The sequence below is a fragment of the Myiozetetes cayanensis genome, unplaced genomic scaffold, assembly GCF_022539395.1.
Source record: "Myiozetetes cayanensis isolate MyiCay16 unplaced genomic scaffold, myiCay2020 scf30, whole genome shotgun sequence".
NCBI classification, from domain to species: domain Eukaryota; kingdom Metazoa; phylum Chordata; class Aves; order Passeriformes; family Tyrannidae; genus Myiozetetes; species Myiozetetes cayanensis.
In genome coordinates, this window is record NW_026087522.1 from 1,438,158 (window position 1) to 1,454,433 (window position 16,276).

At 47.1% G+C, this 16,276-nt stretch overlaps 1 protein-coding gene across 5 annotated transcripts in view; it reads right to left on the minus strand.

The window, feature by feature from the left end:
• The window catches only part of DOCK5 (dedicator of cytokinesis 5), a 60,322-nt gene that overhangs the window by 36,470 nt on the left and 7,576 nt on the right, over window positions 1–16,276 (minus strand). For all 5 annotated transcript variants that reach the window (XR_007630118.1, XR_007630119.1, XM_050325800.1 and 2 more), the window contains exons 2-10: window positions 10,870–10,953; window positions 7,150–7,190; window positions 6,179–6,234; window positions 5,321–5,417; window positions 2,747–2,895; window positions 1,940–2,075; window positions 1,661–1,818; window positions 865–946; window positions 441–570 (exon numbers count right to left, since the gene is read on the minus strand). Coding sequence is in view for 3 of the 5 variants with exons in the window: in XM_050325800.1 (XP_050181757.1) it covers window positions 441–570; window positions 865–946; window positions 1,661–1,818; window positions 1,940–2,075; window positions 2,747–2,895; window positions 5,321–5,417; window positions 6,179–6,234; window positions 7,150–7,190; window positions 10,870–10,953 (933 nt within the window). In the remaining 2 variants the exon portion in view is untranslated. The remainder of the gene's footprint in view (window positions 1–440; window positions 571–864; window positions 947–1,660; window positions 1,819–1,939; window positions 2,076–2,746; window positions 2,896–5,320; window positions 5,418–6,178; window positions 6,235–7,149; window positions 7,191–10,869; window positions 10,954–16,276) is intronic.

Sequence of the window (16,276 nt, forward strand, 5' to 3'; positions counted from 1 at the left end):
TCCTTTCCAGCCCAAACCACTCTGGGATTCCCCCAGAGAGCACCACCCTCATCTCAACCTTTTAAAAAAGCACCTTTTCACTGATGAAAACTCCTCACTCGCTCAGCCCAATGAGTGTGAAAATGTGATAAAAACCAAGGTGGGGCTGGGGTATTTCACAGCAGACACATTCCATTTACAATCAAACGCTACTATTGCTTATTTATTTAATTTTCCACCACAAATTTCAAGTCTTTTCCTGGGAGATCCCAGGGATCAAACAGGAATTGGGTGTCCATGAGCACTCCATCCTCATGGACAACCTTCTTTAGAGGTCTCAGAGGGTTGCTATTTACAGCCTGGCATCAGCAGCGATGCTGACTCTGGCAGGGCACAGCCAGCACACCCAGCTCCCACTTCCCAGCCCCTGGAAGCCTCTCCACAGGCTGGCTCTGTCCTACCTGCCACACCAAAGGGTCTCCTGAGCCCACAGGTGTGCTTCTTCCCATCCTTGAGCTCCATGTGGCCCACCCTCACGATCTGACACACCAGGCTGATCTTGGGGCGGATCAGGTCAGAGCTGCTCAAGTCCTGGGGAAAAAAAAAAAAAAAAAAAGGGGTTGAAATGAAATGGTACCAAATTCTGCTTCAGGGATGGAAGGAGAGACAGAGAAAGACACTGCCAGAGGGCAGGGATAGATGGGATAGAGGGGAGAAATTCCTCCCAGAGAAGCTGTGGCTGCCCCTGGATCCCTGGAAGTGTCCAAGGCCAGCTTGGAGCAACCTGGGCTGGTGGAAGATGTCCCTGCCCGTGGCAGGGGTTGGCACTGGGTGAGCTTTTTGATCCCCTTCCAACCCAAAGCATTCCAGGATTCCTGGACTCACAGTGAAGACTGCCTGCAGGTTGTTTAGTTTCTCAATTTCTTTAGGCATCCCATTGCTGCCCCAACGAACCAGGTAATTTTCACTGCAAACAAAGGAAATAAAAAAAAAAAAGAAATGGCAATAAATCAACTACCTGGCATTCCCATTTCCTGGCAGAAGCTGGAAAGAATTTTGATCTTTTGGGAATATTTGAAGGATCCTGCCCAAATCTTCTATCCCAAGATGACTCTGAGGTGAATTTTGATCTTTTAGGAATATTTGAAGGATTCTGCCAAAGTCTTTTACGCCAAAATGACTCTGGGGTGACTCATTTCAGAGGAGGGTGAAGGCCCATCTGCCTGCCTGTGTAATTCCAACTGCATTTCCACACCTGATAACCCAGTGGTGGAGACAGAGTGTTCCTGACACAGACTTGCTCTCCTGATAAAGTTCTTTACATCTTCCCCACCAGTACAAAATCCCCAGCTCTCAGATGTGACCCTGCACTGCCTGGACAGCAAACACCACAGTGTGGCCATGATTTACTGGGAAACAATTAACCAATTAATCAAAATTGAATCCAGTCTTGGGAGCACAGCAGGGAAAATTGAGAATTTTAAAGACAATCTGAGGGTTTGGGTGATGTTATCTCAGAAATGCCCAGCTTTAAAGAGGGGAGGCAGAACCCTGACTGTCCACCTCAGCTGAAATTAATTCCAAATTAATTCCAACTTCCCCCCACTGGGGCAGCAAGGCACAGAACTGCAAAACCTCTCTGCTGCATCTCCTTTTCTAACCTGCTAAAAACAGCCCCCACCTGATGAATTTGGAGAGATCGGGGTCGTAGAGGCTCATCAGCAGCTCTGCATCTTCCCCAATGTTGCAGACAAAGTTCTTGAAGTTCACATACAGGCTGTAGGTGTGGGTGGAGTTGAAGATTGGCTGCCCTCTGAGGTCCAGATTCTGCTGCAGGGACTGCAGGGAATAATTCCATTAAAAACAAACACACGGGAATTCGCTGCCAAAGGAGCACAACATCCTCCAGGGAGGGATGTACAGACACTTGGAGATGACAGCCCAGTGGCAGGACATGCACCTTCTCCTCCTGGATCCTTTCATCAATCCTTTTGGAGGCCGTTTCGTGGGCCCTGAAGAGGGAGATGGTGCTGGTCTCGTCCGGGTCCAAGATGTTCCCGTTGTCGTCTCTCACCACCAGGTCCAAGCCCAGGATCCTGAGGGGGGCAAAAGAGAGGGCCCAGTTTGTGAGCAGCAAAGAGCACAAACCCCACCCCCCACCCCTGGCAAGATCCACGGGGCTGCTTTTGCTCTCACACATTTTCCCCTGTCTTCCCCCCCAGTAAATTCAATTTTAGGATGGCATCTCCCCTCATTCTTGCTTGAAGGGCTTTGTTCTAGAAGGTGGATGTGTATTATCTACCCAGCTGATTATCGTCCTCTGCCATAAGCTTTCTTCTTAATTGGCTTATTTGACTTATTGAATCAAGTCTGACAGGCAGATAGATGAGCTCTGGGGACATTTCCCCTTCTGTGCAAAGCAGTGAGAGCTGGAGCTCTGGGTGGCCAACACAATCCTGTTCCTCAGCTGCTGATAAAGCAATTTACTTCACCACCAGCAGCCAAATCCCAGCTCCAGCCAACCAGGCACAAACTGGGAAATGCCATCAAGTGCCAGATTTATGCAGAATTAAGGCAGGTGAGGCTTCCTGCCAAGCCCAAGAGATCTCTGGCCCAGGAAGAACCAACTGCTGCAAACCCACCTGCCAGGCAGCCCCACCATGCTGGGCACTCAAAGCTGCCACTGTCGCCTTTCCAAGGCAAAAATCCGAGCCCAAATTAGTGTGTGGTCACTCACATCGTGCATTTCCTGGCATCTGGGATTTACCTGTTGCCATAGTCGATCTTGGCAGTGACTTTTTTCTTGAGCTCAGCCAGCTCATCCTTGGGAAGGGTCCCTGAGAGGATCTGCGACCTCCACTCTATCAGGCTGTAGGTCAGCTGCTGCACGTGCCTGAACAGGGTGGTCTTGTTGTTCTGCAGGGAAAAGAAAAAAAAAAGGACATTTTGAAACAAGGAAAGCCTGAAACCACTGAGCTCAGTCAGCTCAGAACTGTCCCCAACTGCAGAATCCCACAGGTTGTATTTAACTGCAAACACCTGAGAAACAGCCACTGTGGGATCCTGCAAGATCAGACCCCAGGAAGGAATTCTCCAGTGCTTTGCACTGCCAAGGTTTAAGTGTCTTTAAGATCTTTAAGTGCCTTTAAGGGCTTCACTTTTGCCCAGGACATTTTTTTTTTTTTTTCAGAAAAACCCCCAGACTAAAAATAGGCTTCTGGTGCTTTCCAGCACTTCAAAACTGCTCTGCTGGGGAATTTTATGTACAGGGCAGAGAGAGGATGTTGAATGACCATAAGTGTGTTCTGGTGGATTGAGACAGGAATGCCAGCTTGATACAGAACCATGGGATACCCTGAGCTGGAAGGAACCCACAGGATCATCCAGCCCAACTCTGTCTGGCCCTGCACAGACACCCCAACAATCCCACTCCTGCCACAGCTCCTGCCATTCCCTTGGCTCCTGCCCCTGCTCACAGGGAGATCTTCACCCATCCCATGTTTTCACACCCTCCCCAGCTGTAGCTGCTCAGAACCACGTCAGAAGCTTGCCCAAAAACGCTCTAAAACCATCACTGAGAGGATTCCCAGCGCACCCAGGTCCTGCCTCCTGTTTGCTGCAGCCACTGCATTTTCACCTCAGCTGCAATTACAAAGCACCGACTGAACAGGACGTCAAAAACTGCCTGCTGAAGGGTTTCCTCCTGCCATCCCCACTGTTACCATCCTTAATTAACGACAATAACTCTCCTCCTGCTCACTGGTTCCACCCTACCAAAATCACTCCCACCTGTGCACCTCCTTCCTGCAGCTTGGAGCTCTAAGGCTGTAATTAAAACGTGGATGAGGGTGTGGAAACTGACCCTGTTTTATAGCAGGATGTGCCTGGATAAGTAAATCAGCTTTTAAAAGTGTCAGACAAACCATTTAAATCATTAAAAAGGGAGCCCAGGCTGCCTCTTTGCCACCACAGAGCGAGCCAGTTCCTGGGATGGCTCTGAGTGCCACCAGCAGCTCATTTTCACAGGGGAAAAGCCACAAATTGGAAGTTTCTGGGACAATGATTACGGTTATTCAGCTCCAAAACGACTTTCAAGAGGTTTCTGGCTCCATCCCACCCACAGCCAGTGGGAACTGGCCAGTGGTTCCTTGCTGGTCCTGACTGGGGTGTGACTGCAGCAGGGCTGTTAATTTTTAACTACAAACCCCAAACTGCTCCCCCAGAGCAGAAAGAGAAACTCAGTTCAGTGATTTCCCCATTCTGGTCTCTGCAAATAACGTGAATTGTACAAATCACTCACATTTTCCCCCCAAATCTAAAGGGATCAGCAATATATATAAACAACAATATTCCTTCTCATTTGAGTGACAGAGGGGCTGACAGAGGCTACAAGAGGTTTTAGTTGCTATAGGGAGGATATCACAGATACATTTAATAAACAAAGAGATACATTTAATAAACAAATTTTAAAAATGTGTCCTTGCATTAAAAAATACTTGCAAAGAAAAGGCAATTTGGGTGAGTTTTCAGGGCAATACAGAGCAGACCTCAATGTGCCACCAGCTGAGTTACCTCCACAGCTAATTCCTATTAACCAAACCAAGCTAAACACCCTCCCCCATTTTTATATTTATTTTGCAGGGGAGATAAACCCACTGCTGCAATGAAACCCACAGGAATTAAAGAAGTGAAATTAAATGCTGCCAAAGAAAAAGGAAAAAAAAAATCCCCTCATGTTTCCTTTTTCTCCTCAAATACCTCCTTCCTCCTTTAGCCTTTTTTTTGTTTCTTTTAATACACACACTGCAGGGAAAATAAACTCAAATCCATTTCAAACCACAACATTTTCCAAGCCTATTTTAGGACTTATATTGGTTAAAGCACAAAGAACATGAAAGATTTCTGCTCTTCAAAAAAAAAGATTCTGAGGCTCCAATCCTAAAGTTATTCAGGAATAATAATAAAATAAAAAAAAAAAATAAAAAAAAGCCAGGAACAAAACTCTCTTTTCACACAGTAATTCCATCCCCATCCAGCTCCTCATTAAATTAAGAGGGTGGAACAAATTCTTGTGGTTTCGTGGCGCACAAACAGAATGAACTCGTGGCCTGGTGAGATTTCCAACAGGAAAACTTGCTCTGGGTGCACTGAGTGATTTAGAGCTGATTTGAACTCCCCCATCTTAATTAAAAAAGCACTTTTAGCCACCCTCAAGGTCACTTTTACCACGCTGGGAGTGTTAAAACGCTGACTGACACCCCACTGTGCGAGCTCTGAGAGCATCCCAGGCTCATCTCACCCCAGTTTTGTGATGAAACAGCGATTACTGAGCAGAACTTACCACGTACAGCTTGTGCCAGATGACTGCCCACTCCCTGAGGGTGGAGGTGAGCTCCTGTCCCAGGGGCAGCTCACTGGGAATCACCGTTTCGTGTTGTCTAGAGTGGGGGAAAAAAAAAAAAAGGAGAAAGCAGAAGGAAGGTTTTGCACTCAAAGTTAAAACTTGGCAGTCAAACATCCTTTTTTTTTTTTTATAAACATGGAAATTTTCACGGAGTTCACTCACACAGGATGTCAAGAGTCTGAAGATGTTCTCCAGCACACACACTGCACACTCATTACCCTCTCAGTCTTGTTATTCCCACTGCATCCATTCCAGAAACAGAATAAAGAGAGGGGAAATTCAGCCTGCAAGAATCCCCACTTGCAGTGGTTAACAGTTATCTGACAAACAAAAATAAAAGAGCACTTCACAAAGGTTCTCCCTTTGCCACTGCTGTTTTCCTCTCCCTCTGAGGACCAGAGACTCAGCTCTAGGAACTGAACCAGGAGTCATTTCCTTCAATGTTTTCCAAGACAGGAAGGAATCCACACTCCTGCTGGCTCCTTGGCCAGGAGCAGGAGGTTGTTATGACTTGCAGGAGTCCCCAGAGGAGGTAAATGGAGCTCGATGGACCTGGAGCTCCTAACTGGTCTAACAGAGCTTCCTTAACCCTTCCTTTTCCTCCTGCCCCCATCCCACAACTGCTCTGGGATGTCAGTGCTCTGAAAAACCAAGCCATGCAGCCCTGGAAGTCTGGCAGAGGAGGCAAACCCTGCTCAGAGACAGGTCAGGAGTGGTTTATCCCAACCACAGCTCCTCCAGTTGGGTATTTTTTTTTGGGGGGGGTCCAATGGAATGGCAGAGGTGCCGACCTACCCCCGGTCCTTCACGATGGCCTCTTTTAAATGGATGTATGTCTCGGGGAAAATGCCCTAAAAAATAAAGAGAGAAATCAAATAAATCAGTCACACTGTGGGCTGTGACAGCACAGAAACAACATCTGAGCAGAAAGAAGGGGGAAAGGGTAAAGAGATGTCCCAGTACCACAGGAGAAAAAGCCACTAAGGAGTCCACGTTTGGGCACTGGATTTGATATCTGGCACCTCAGAGAAGGCAATTCCTTGTTTCCCTCTAATGACACTCATCTTCCTGCCTGAAACGTGATAAATTCCTGCAAATTGTCAATTATACTCATTTGTCCTTGCTACAAAACACTCCTGGGGTCATCTGCCAGGTCGCCCTGGACCTGTGTCTCTCCAGAAAAGCTCCCCCAGCACCTGTAGAAACTCCCAAATTTCCATTATTTAAAAGAAACTTTCCAGGAAACCTTTTCTGTTCCCTTTTCAATGACTAAAAAAAAATATGGAGACTGAGGGATGCTACCACAAGAGAGGTGCCAGGAATCCTCTGGGAAACCAGATTTCCCTGCAGCTTCAGGGCCAGCCCCACAAACCTCCAGCAGCCTGGCTGAGATCCAGGTTCTGTGTCATTCCTGGAATATTTTCCAAGCCAAATCAAAACTCTGATATTACCACTAAATACAACTAAGGCTGCATGTGTCCAGCTCCAAGAGCATAACAATAAAGCAATAAACTCGTGGATGCAGATGTGGAGCAGTCAGTTTTGGGAGCTGAAGCTGCATTACTGGTGATTCCAGAGGGGGAATATCCAGCCAGTGGCTCTGAAACTTTGAGCTCCAAGGGCATTTTTGCTGTCACTAAAGGAAAGGACACAATGGCCAAGAGACCTGTTCAATGTTAAGACAAGAAATACAGCAGATTAAAAAACTGGAGGGGGTCTGGCAAGGGGTGAAATAAAAATGAGAGGCAGAAAAGGTGAGGTCGTACCTTCTTCGATTTATTTCGGAGGGTGTATCCTCGGTACCAGCCTGGCAAAGGAAGCAGAAATATCTGCATTTATGGTTTCCCTGTCCACAGCAACCAAACAACAAGTGTAATTCACAACACCAGTCTACTGATCCTGTGAATAAATAGCTGTGAATCTGCTCCAAGTGGACACATCCCTCGTGTTGCTCTCTCACTGACCCCCAGCCAGGAAAACATCAAGATATTTCCAATCTCAAGATTCCCTGGGATCCCAGCTCTCCACTGCCCCAACTCCAAGGTTTGGCTCTTTCCCTAAGGCTCCACCTGCACAAAAATTAAACTAAACCCACTGTCCCTCAGCAAGCACAGAGGGGGTGGATGATGGTCCAGAACTCGTGGAGGGTGGTCAGGGTTGGCCAGACAACCCCCCTGATCCCACAGGATTATGTCCTGCTGAGTGGCAGCACCAAGAAGGCAAAGGGATTTACAGGAATAATTAGGCAAAGAAGAGAAGAAGAGAGGAGGGGAGGCTGCTTTATTTGGGGTTTGTTTGTTTGTGGGTTTTGTTGTTGTTCCCCCCCCAATCCAAATATTCATGTAATTAGCAAAGCATCTCCCATGAAGAACCACAGATCTGAGACCCCCTCAATCACAAATTAGAGCTTAGAGTGGTTATATTTGTGTTTTGTTGGGGTTTTTTTTGTATATCTTCTTGTATTTGCTCTTTTTTTTTTTTTTTTAAATGCAATGAGAAGGCTCCTCAACCACATGAACTCCAATATTCCAGTAATAAGTTAGGAGGAAAGAAGAAATGCCATTCCTTGCAACAGGATGAAAATAAGATTATACATTGACCATGGACCAATGGATCAGGTACTGGATTAGGGATGAGAAGATTTAGGTTCTATTTTTATCTAAGTTGTCATTAATTGGACAGTAAAGTCCAAGTTACTCAGGGTGCGATACAAAGCCCGTGGAATTTGCCAGGAGTGTTTTCCCAGTGATCTCAATTCCATCTGACACTTTTCAGCCCCTCCACAGCACAACTTCCTCATATTTCAGATGGCCTCTTGGCACTGACCTCATGCCTGTAAAATATTTTGCAACCATTGCAAAAAACCCCCTCGTCTCTGATGATGCAAAACTATTTCTGCAAGCACCTCGTGCCATTTTTTTAATCAGAATTCTGCTCCTGCTGTCAATAATGGCAATAATCTTGCCCATCACTGGAAAAAGGAACATCATCTTTTGCCAGTGGTCGATGGATGACGTGATTTTTTCTTATTAAAAAAACCCAAAATCTGCCTAAGCTTTGGAGGAGTGGGTTTTGTTTTTTGTGGGGTTTTTTGTTGTTTGGTTTTTTTTTTTTTAAGGGATCAGGTCCTCAGTTTTACCTTCCATTAAATGGATTTTTATGCAGCGTGGGAAAGACCAGAAAACCTATGAAAAAAAAACCATTCCAACTGCAATGGTTTGATGCTGGGTGGTGCAAGCCCAGGTCATGGGTTGAACCACAAGGTCCTCGTTCCTCCTGTCTCACCCCACACACAGGGATTGCTTCACCCACGCCCAGGGCTCAGAGAGGAGGCTGAAACCAGGCAGAAATTCAGTGTAAACTCATTTTCAGCAGGAGGAGAAACCGGTGAGAACCACGGTATGTGAGCACACATTCCTTCTCCCCACCACCTGGCCATTCCCACAACCTCCCTGAAATCATCATCATCATAAATAATAAGAGTTTCCCCTAAACAGCAACGTATCCTCCCAGCTCATCCTCAAGGACAGACGCCCAGAGAGTAAATCCTGCACCAAAGCAGCCCCCACAGCACTCTGGGTGCACCAAGATTCCTTCTCTCCTTGGATTCTGTAGCGTGTGCAGAGTCCTGAATATTTGGCAGAAGCCCACGCTGCACTATCCTGTTATCAAGGAGAACAATTCTGCACAAGCACCTTGTGCCCTCCTCAGTCAGCAGACTGAGGATAGAACTGGGGGGGTTTGAGATGTTTTTTGGGTTTTTTTTGAGATGGGTTTATGGGAGATCAGGGCACACCCACAGCGGAGTTCCCATCTCCCAGACAATCCCCACCTTCCCCCTGCACACTCACAAAGGTCTGGCCGGAGTTTTTTGGCTGGATTTTGTGGGAAAAGGGTTCAGGAATTCCCGTGGTGCCTCAGACACAGGGTCTGATTGCACGCTGATGGCTCTGCATATGAAAACAATCGCTTTCCCCTCGCCCAGCTGAAAACGTTCACCCTCCCAAACCATTTACAGGCGCTTTTTCTCCTGCAGGAGAAAATTCCACCCTGGCAAAAAAAAAAAAAAGAGAGGACCTTATTTGGGTGTTCATTCCCTATTCTTGATTATCTATTAAAGAGCTGGTGACAAGGAGGAGGGTTAAACAATGAGGCTGCTTAAAAACAGAGGGAAAGGAAGAAACACCCCAAAGTTTTGGGAAATATGAAATGCATCCTCATCGTGGGGGTAAATTTTTTTTTTGCTTCCTGACACTCCCTCTTTTCTTGTGTCCTTTTGCAGAATCAAGTCAGAATTTAGCAGTATTATATAAAGATATTTTTGCCTGTTACACACAGATATTTTGCCTGTTATGTACAGATATTTTCCCCTCCTATTACAGATATTTTCCCTCTCTCCCTCTGCCCCCCAAACACCCGCCCCAGTCACACCCAGCAGAGTTTAAAAAACACCCATCAGCACCATCATGAGCTCTGACACCGAGGAGCTGCCTGGGTGTTCCCAGTGAGGGCACAGACAAGTGGAAAGAGAACAATCGGCCAAGAACAAACCGCTAACCCAGCACTTTGCTGCTCCCGGCAGGGATACTGGGAGAGCTTTTCCAAACCCAGCCCGCTCCTGGAGGCCACTGGATTTGTATTTTGGAAAGGGCTGTTTCAATTTTGGGGAGCCTTCCAGGTAAAAGAGTGAGCAGAACGTCCTTTAGAATAATGAAAATGGCTCTGGTTCGTTCCCAATATTGAAATCTTCATTAAGCAGTCAGGTTTAATGAGCAGACTTGAAACACTCAGGTGTGATTTTAATCCTCTTTAAAAAAAGAGGAATTTTGCTTCCTGTTTTACATTATGAATGAAGAAAAACTTCCCAGAAGAAAGAGCCTAAAAGGGGCATTAAAGCTCTGTAGCTGGAGCCTTTTAAAAGCATACAATGCCTTTTTTTTTTCTCTTTTACAGCTTAAAACATTACTTTGGAAACAATCAGACCTTCCCTCTCCTTTTCTTTCATCCCCTACCTCCATTCAAAAACAAACAAACAAACAACTCAGGTTAAAAGCTACTTTAAAAACAACAACAACAGCTATTATTAACTATTATTATTATTATTATTATTATTATTATTATTATTATTATTATTATTATTTCCCAGCTGGGTCACTTCATCAATCAATGTAAGTGGCCTGGCCCAAAGAGGAGCTGTGAAAACAGGAATGAACAGCCAGAATTAAGTGTTTCTTTATCTTGTAGTTCTGCCTCGAGATATAAAGAAATCTTACCTTGATCAACCCTGCCAGGAACAGAAAAGAGATGGTAAATTTTCTGCCTTTTTAACAGTGTTTTAAAGCTCGAGTGCCTGCAGCAAACAAAGCGTGGAACAGCTTTGGGCACGGCAGGAGTGGGAAACACAGCCCCAAAATTCGGGTTATTTCAGGAGAATAAGCTCGATTTGTTAATATTTTTGGAATTTTGGGGAGCCATGGGGGACCCACCTTCGTACATCTCCAGGATGTGAACGGTGTCACCGACCTGCAGGGACAGCTCCACGTCCTGCACGGCGTCGTAGTTGTAGATGGCTACAAAAACACAAACAAAACCAGGGAGAAACACAGGAAAAACACAACCATGAGGGGGATGCAGGGCTTAAATCCCAGGAGAACAGGATTTTGGGGAAAAGCCACCAAGGTACCCTGGGAAAGGAACATGCTGGAAAAGGGGGCAGGGTAAGAAATGTTATTCTTTGCAGCCAGAATATTAATACAGTCATTTTTCCTCCCAGGAGTCCTTGGGAACAAGCTGCATGTTCCCACCTCACCCAACAACCTGCCCACAAAGGTCACCCCGACCTCAGGCATCAGGGATCAAGTCAGTAATTATCATTATTTTTTTTACAGCTCTAATTAATGGAGCGTTGGGAAACACCCTAAATTTGATGTCCTGATAAAACACACCTCTAAATTCTACACTAAAAAACCACTCTTGATTATTTGCTACTCGAGGCTCTCCCCAGCCAAGACCCAATTTTAGCAGGAAAACTTGAGGTTCCCCACAAATTTAATCCCTCCCAAAGACAAAGCTGATCTGGATCTCATTGGCTTTCCAGGGGGAATAAGATTAAGGCCAGAAGGCCAGACTTCTCCACTGCCTTTTCTCTGGAACTTTCTGGAGGATGCAAAGCAGAGGGAGACAGGAGGGGAAAGTTTAAGAAGGCAAATAAATCACAGAAATGTTGGGGAAATCCTTCAGGCTGCCCCAGGTTTGGGTTTGAAGGGCTCTGTGCGGGAAATGAAATAAATAAATAAATAAAGTCACGTCCAGTGCCCCTCATTTCCGTCGGGATGAGGAGTTACTGCCTCCTGGAAAGGCTCCAGCACAAATGACTGGGGGTGACCACACAGGAAATTATCTCACAGACAGGAGCTGCCCTCTCTCCAATATTGGCACTATAAATAGCCCAAGAGAGGGGCAGGAGATGTGAATCCCTGCAGGATCTGAAATCCACCCTGCTCACCAGCAGACACTTCTTTTCCTGTGCTGCAGGGCAGGGGGTGTCCCCACAGGCACCACTTTAGAGCTCCACACACACATGGACTTGGCACTGAAGCCACCACATGGTTTTCCAACAGAATTACAGGAGCATTCCTGGTTGCAGAAAAATCTGGAGAAATGTTCATGGTCAAAGATGAACGTGAATATGAACTGTGGAATGGTTTGGGTTGGAAGGGACCTTAAAACTCATCCAGTGCCACCCCCTGCCATGGGCAGGGACACCTTCCACTAGCACCAGGTTGCTCCAAGCCCTGTCCAGCCTGGCCTTGGACACCTCCAGGGGATGGGGCAGCCACAGCTTCTCTGGGAATTCCATCCCAGCCACTCAGGGAGGAATTTCTTCCCAATATTCCATCTCTCCCTGCCCCCTGGCAGTGGGAAGCCATTCCCTGTGTCCTGTCTCTCCATCCCTTGTCCCCAGTCCCTCTCCAGCTCTCCTGGAGCCCCTTCAGGCCCTGCAAGGGGCTCTCAGGTCTCCCTGGATCCTTCCCTTCTCCAGGATAACCCCCCCAGCTCTCCCACAGGGTCTCCAGAGGGGCTCCAGCCCTTGGAGCAGCTCCGGGATCTCCTCTGGATTCATCCCAAGAGCTCCCCAGCCACGTCTCTCATTCACCAGGGATTCCTCCATACAATCTGTAGATGCCTCGGGTTTCTCTGGCACAAACAGGACATTATAGAAATACCAGGCTGCATTTTTCCCTAAACTGCTGCTCGAGCTGCAGACAAAAAGCAGCCTGAGCAGCACCAGGGTGCGAGGGAAAGGTGGGCGGGCGTCAGAGCAGCCTTTTCTTCTGAGAGCACAGAGAGTGAATTCAAACCAAAGAGCAAAGAGGGACCACTCCCCAGTTCCCTTCCCTTCCCCAAGATCACAACAGCCACGAGCCAGAGAACTCATCTCTGCAGTTCCCTTCCCTCTCCCCGCTGCAGCAGACAGGTCTCACACCCCCACGTGCAGCGCTTTAAAATAAAGGAACTCACTTTAAAATAAAGGACCTCACTTCAAAACAAGGCAATTTTGCAGGATCCTGCCTGGCCAGACCGAGTGAGTGAAGGCAGAGCATAAAACACCAAACCTCCTCCCCCCCAGTGGTTCTGCCCAAGGTTAGGAAAAGACAAAATTGCTGGCATATTTTCCCTGGGAGCTTCGCTGCTTGCGAGTGGCGCTTCCCGCTGCTGGGAGTCAGTGCTGGTCCCATCTGCAGTCATCTGCACAGCTCAGCCTCTCCCTCGGTGCTGTGTATTTAATCTGACCTCTCTCAGACTTGAAAGCAAAAGGAAGCTGCACACACAACAAACAGGGCATGGAAAAAAACAAATCAACCCACTTTGTTTAAATCCCGACAGAGCAGCAAGGAGGGAAAATAACGCCGAGACTTTGCAGGAGTATCTGAAGTTAAGTCTTTTTTTTGCTTCAAGCTCAACTTCAGCTGAGATTCTTGTCCTTTGAAGTTCACTTGAGGGTGTTGATCCCGCTCCTTTTATCATCCTGAATGAAAAGCAGCGCCGAAGTCTAACAAATTTAATCGAAATAAAGAGGCAGGAGTGGAGAACACGACCCATAAGGAGGGTTTGTTTAAGGATGAGCACAACCAGGGGCAACATCTCATGTTATTCAGTTCCCAGCCCTCCAAGCTTGATTAGTTGGAAGTGCAAGAAATGGAATCCACGAGGAGGGAAGGTCAGAGGAGCGAGCACTGGCAAAGGGCAGCAGATAACTTTATGACTGATGACAGCAGCCAGAGTCATGAGGGGAAGATAAGAAGCAATTCTCCTGCTACAGGGCTGAAGGTGAGGCCTCAAAACACATGGAGAAGGAACCCCAGAGGCCTTGCACAGGTGGGGGTGGATGCTGGAATCACCCAGAGCCATCCCACAAACACGGACAGCACGGAGGGCACAGGAAACCTGGGACAGCCTGGGCTTTCCAGGGCTCTGAGGGATAAGTGTGGAGAGCTGGAAGGTTCTGAGGAGGCACAGTTTGGCAGCAGCGTGATGGGAAGAGCAGGTTTAGCTGGGTCACTGCCCCCCAAGTTGTAGGAAGACAGCAGATGAACCCCAGCACACACATTCCTGATCCAGGAGACAACACGAGACACCACAGCACGAAGCCTCAGTGCTGGGCACGGGGCAGAAAACGAGAAGTACAACTATATTACAAATTAAAAACCCCCAAAACACACTTTAAAAACCCACAAAGCTTCACTTTTTGACACAGAGTCCGGGGAGAAGCCTCAATTTGCAGGAGGTCTGTCAGCAGCTCACTGAGCCTGAGCTGGATCTCAGTGGAACCTGGGGGAGATCCAGCAGCTTCAGGGGGAATGGCTCCCAACTGAGTAGAGGTTTGGATGGGATATTGGGAAGAAATTCTTCCCTGTGAGGCTTGGGGAGGGGCTGGGATGGGATTCCCAGAGAAGCTGTGGTTCCCTGGAATTGTCCAAGGCCAGGTTGGAGCAACCTGGGCTAGTGGAAGGTGTCCCTGCCCATGGCAGGGGGTGGCACTGGATTGGCACTTTGAAGTCCATTCCAAACCCACCCATTTTATGATTCCACTATAGTATTAATTCCCAGACCCCTTTTGCCCCCCAAAAAACTCATTTTCAAGACTGTCCTAAAAGCAAAGCTCAGCTAAAACCGCCCGAACCCCAGTGAACGAGGCAGAACCCGTCACACACTATTCTGTGTGCATTTCAAAGCAGAATAAAAGGGAATCCTCCTCTCAATAAGTGCATTTGAAACGTGGATTATTGGCCTGAAAAGCACAGCCACTGCAAGATCCATTATCTCTAAACTTGGCTCAAAATAACCAACCACCCTCCCCCCTCCTCCTTCCCCTCCACCCATCACAAAGACACGATAAAACCACTTCCAAATGCCATGTCCCACTTCCCCCCAGCCTGCCCTCACCCTGCCTGATAGGAGAGGGCTGGGTTTGCTTCCTGGGAACAAAGACTCACATTCAGAGCTGTTGCAACAACCAGGCTCCATCTCAGTCCATCTTTCAGTCATCAACCCCCATCGCAGGGGAACAGAAGCCCCCCCCCTGCTTTTATGCTGTGACAAACCCCACATTAAAAAAAAAAATAATGGCATGGCTGCTTGGACATCCCCCTTTGGAGGAGCCTGGTATGTTCTCCAGTGCCAAGACACCCCCAAAAACACAGTGGCTTTCTCTAAAAAACAAGGAGCTGCCCCGGGAATTAATTCTTAACGGGAACAAAGGCTTGTTTGATGTTCTGGAGCAAAAACGGTCTTGTAACTTCCCAGGAATTCGTGTCTGAAAAATTGAGAATGGAATAATTTAAGGTTTAGATGTCAGGCTGCTTCTTAAAAAAAAAAAAAAGTAAGTCATGGTTCAACCCTGGGAAAAAATGTACATTTTATGATGGTTATGAAAAAAATCCCACTGCTCAAGGGTTGATGCTGAGATGCAGTCTCAATTCTACAAAGTCCCAAGTGGCTGCTTTAGCATTTTGAGCATAAATAATCCAGAATAACAGGATTATGCAGCTGGAAGTGCTGGAATTAACAGCCATCATTAGACTTCAGAGTCAAATTTGTGATGAGCTCGAGGTGGGACCATCCCTGCCCATGGCAGGGGGTGGAATGAGATGATCTCTAAGGTCCTTTCCAGCCCAAACCATTCCATGATTCCATGGTTTTATGGCTTTTAACATCTTGTGTTCCTGTTGCTTCAGGCTGGCCTCACACACAGAAACACATTTTACTTGTTCTCAGCATTTTTAAGCCGGGTTATCTTAAAAATGGGATTAAATGAGAAATGACAGCACCTGCCTGTGCAGGAGGATGTGACGTGGCCTTTCCAGTCTGCATTCTGTAACTGCTGGGTTTTAGATCCATTTCTTGCTTTGGAGAACCACACAAAAAGCAGGAGGAGCCACTGTCCCCCACCCTTCCAACACTTCCAGTTCCAACCTAAGGCTATTGCACTAACCAACCCCAAATCAAATCAAATCAAATCAACCCCAACCTGCCCCATCAAAGCTGATCAAAGTCTATGATTTTTCTGATTTTCCCTGAATAATGGATCATCTTGGAGATGGCACAGGCAGATAACCACAGGCTTGCAGACTCTGTCCTGCACAAACAGCCTTAAATCAAACTGATTTCCAACTCTGGGCCCGGGGAAGCTTTTCAGCCATCATTATCTTTTGGCTAATCCTGTCCAGCATTGACTGGATCAGATTCTGGACTCCATGGTTTAATCTCTTCAAGCCTGGATTGCTTTAGAGAAAAAAACAAGTTCCCCAGCCCAACCCAGCCCATGGGAACAGGGATGCTCATCAGGCCTCCTCCCATTCAAATCAGGCAAACTGAGACGATTCAGGGATG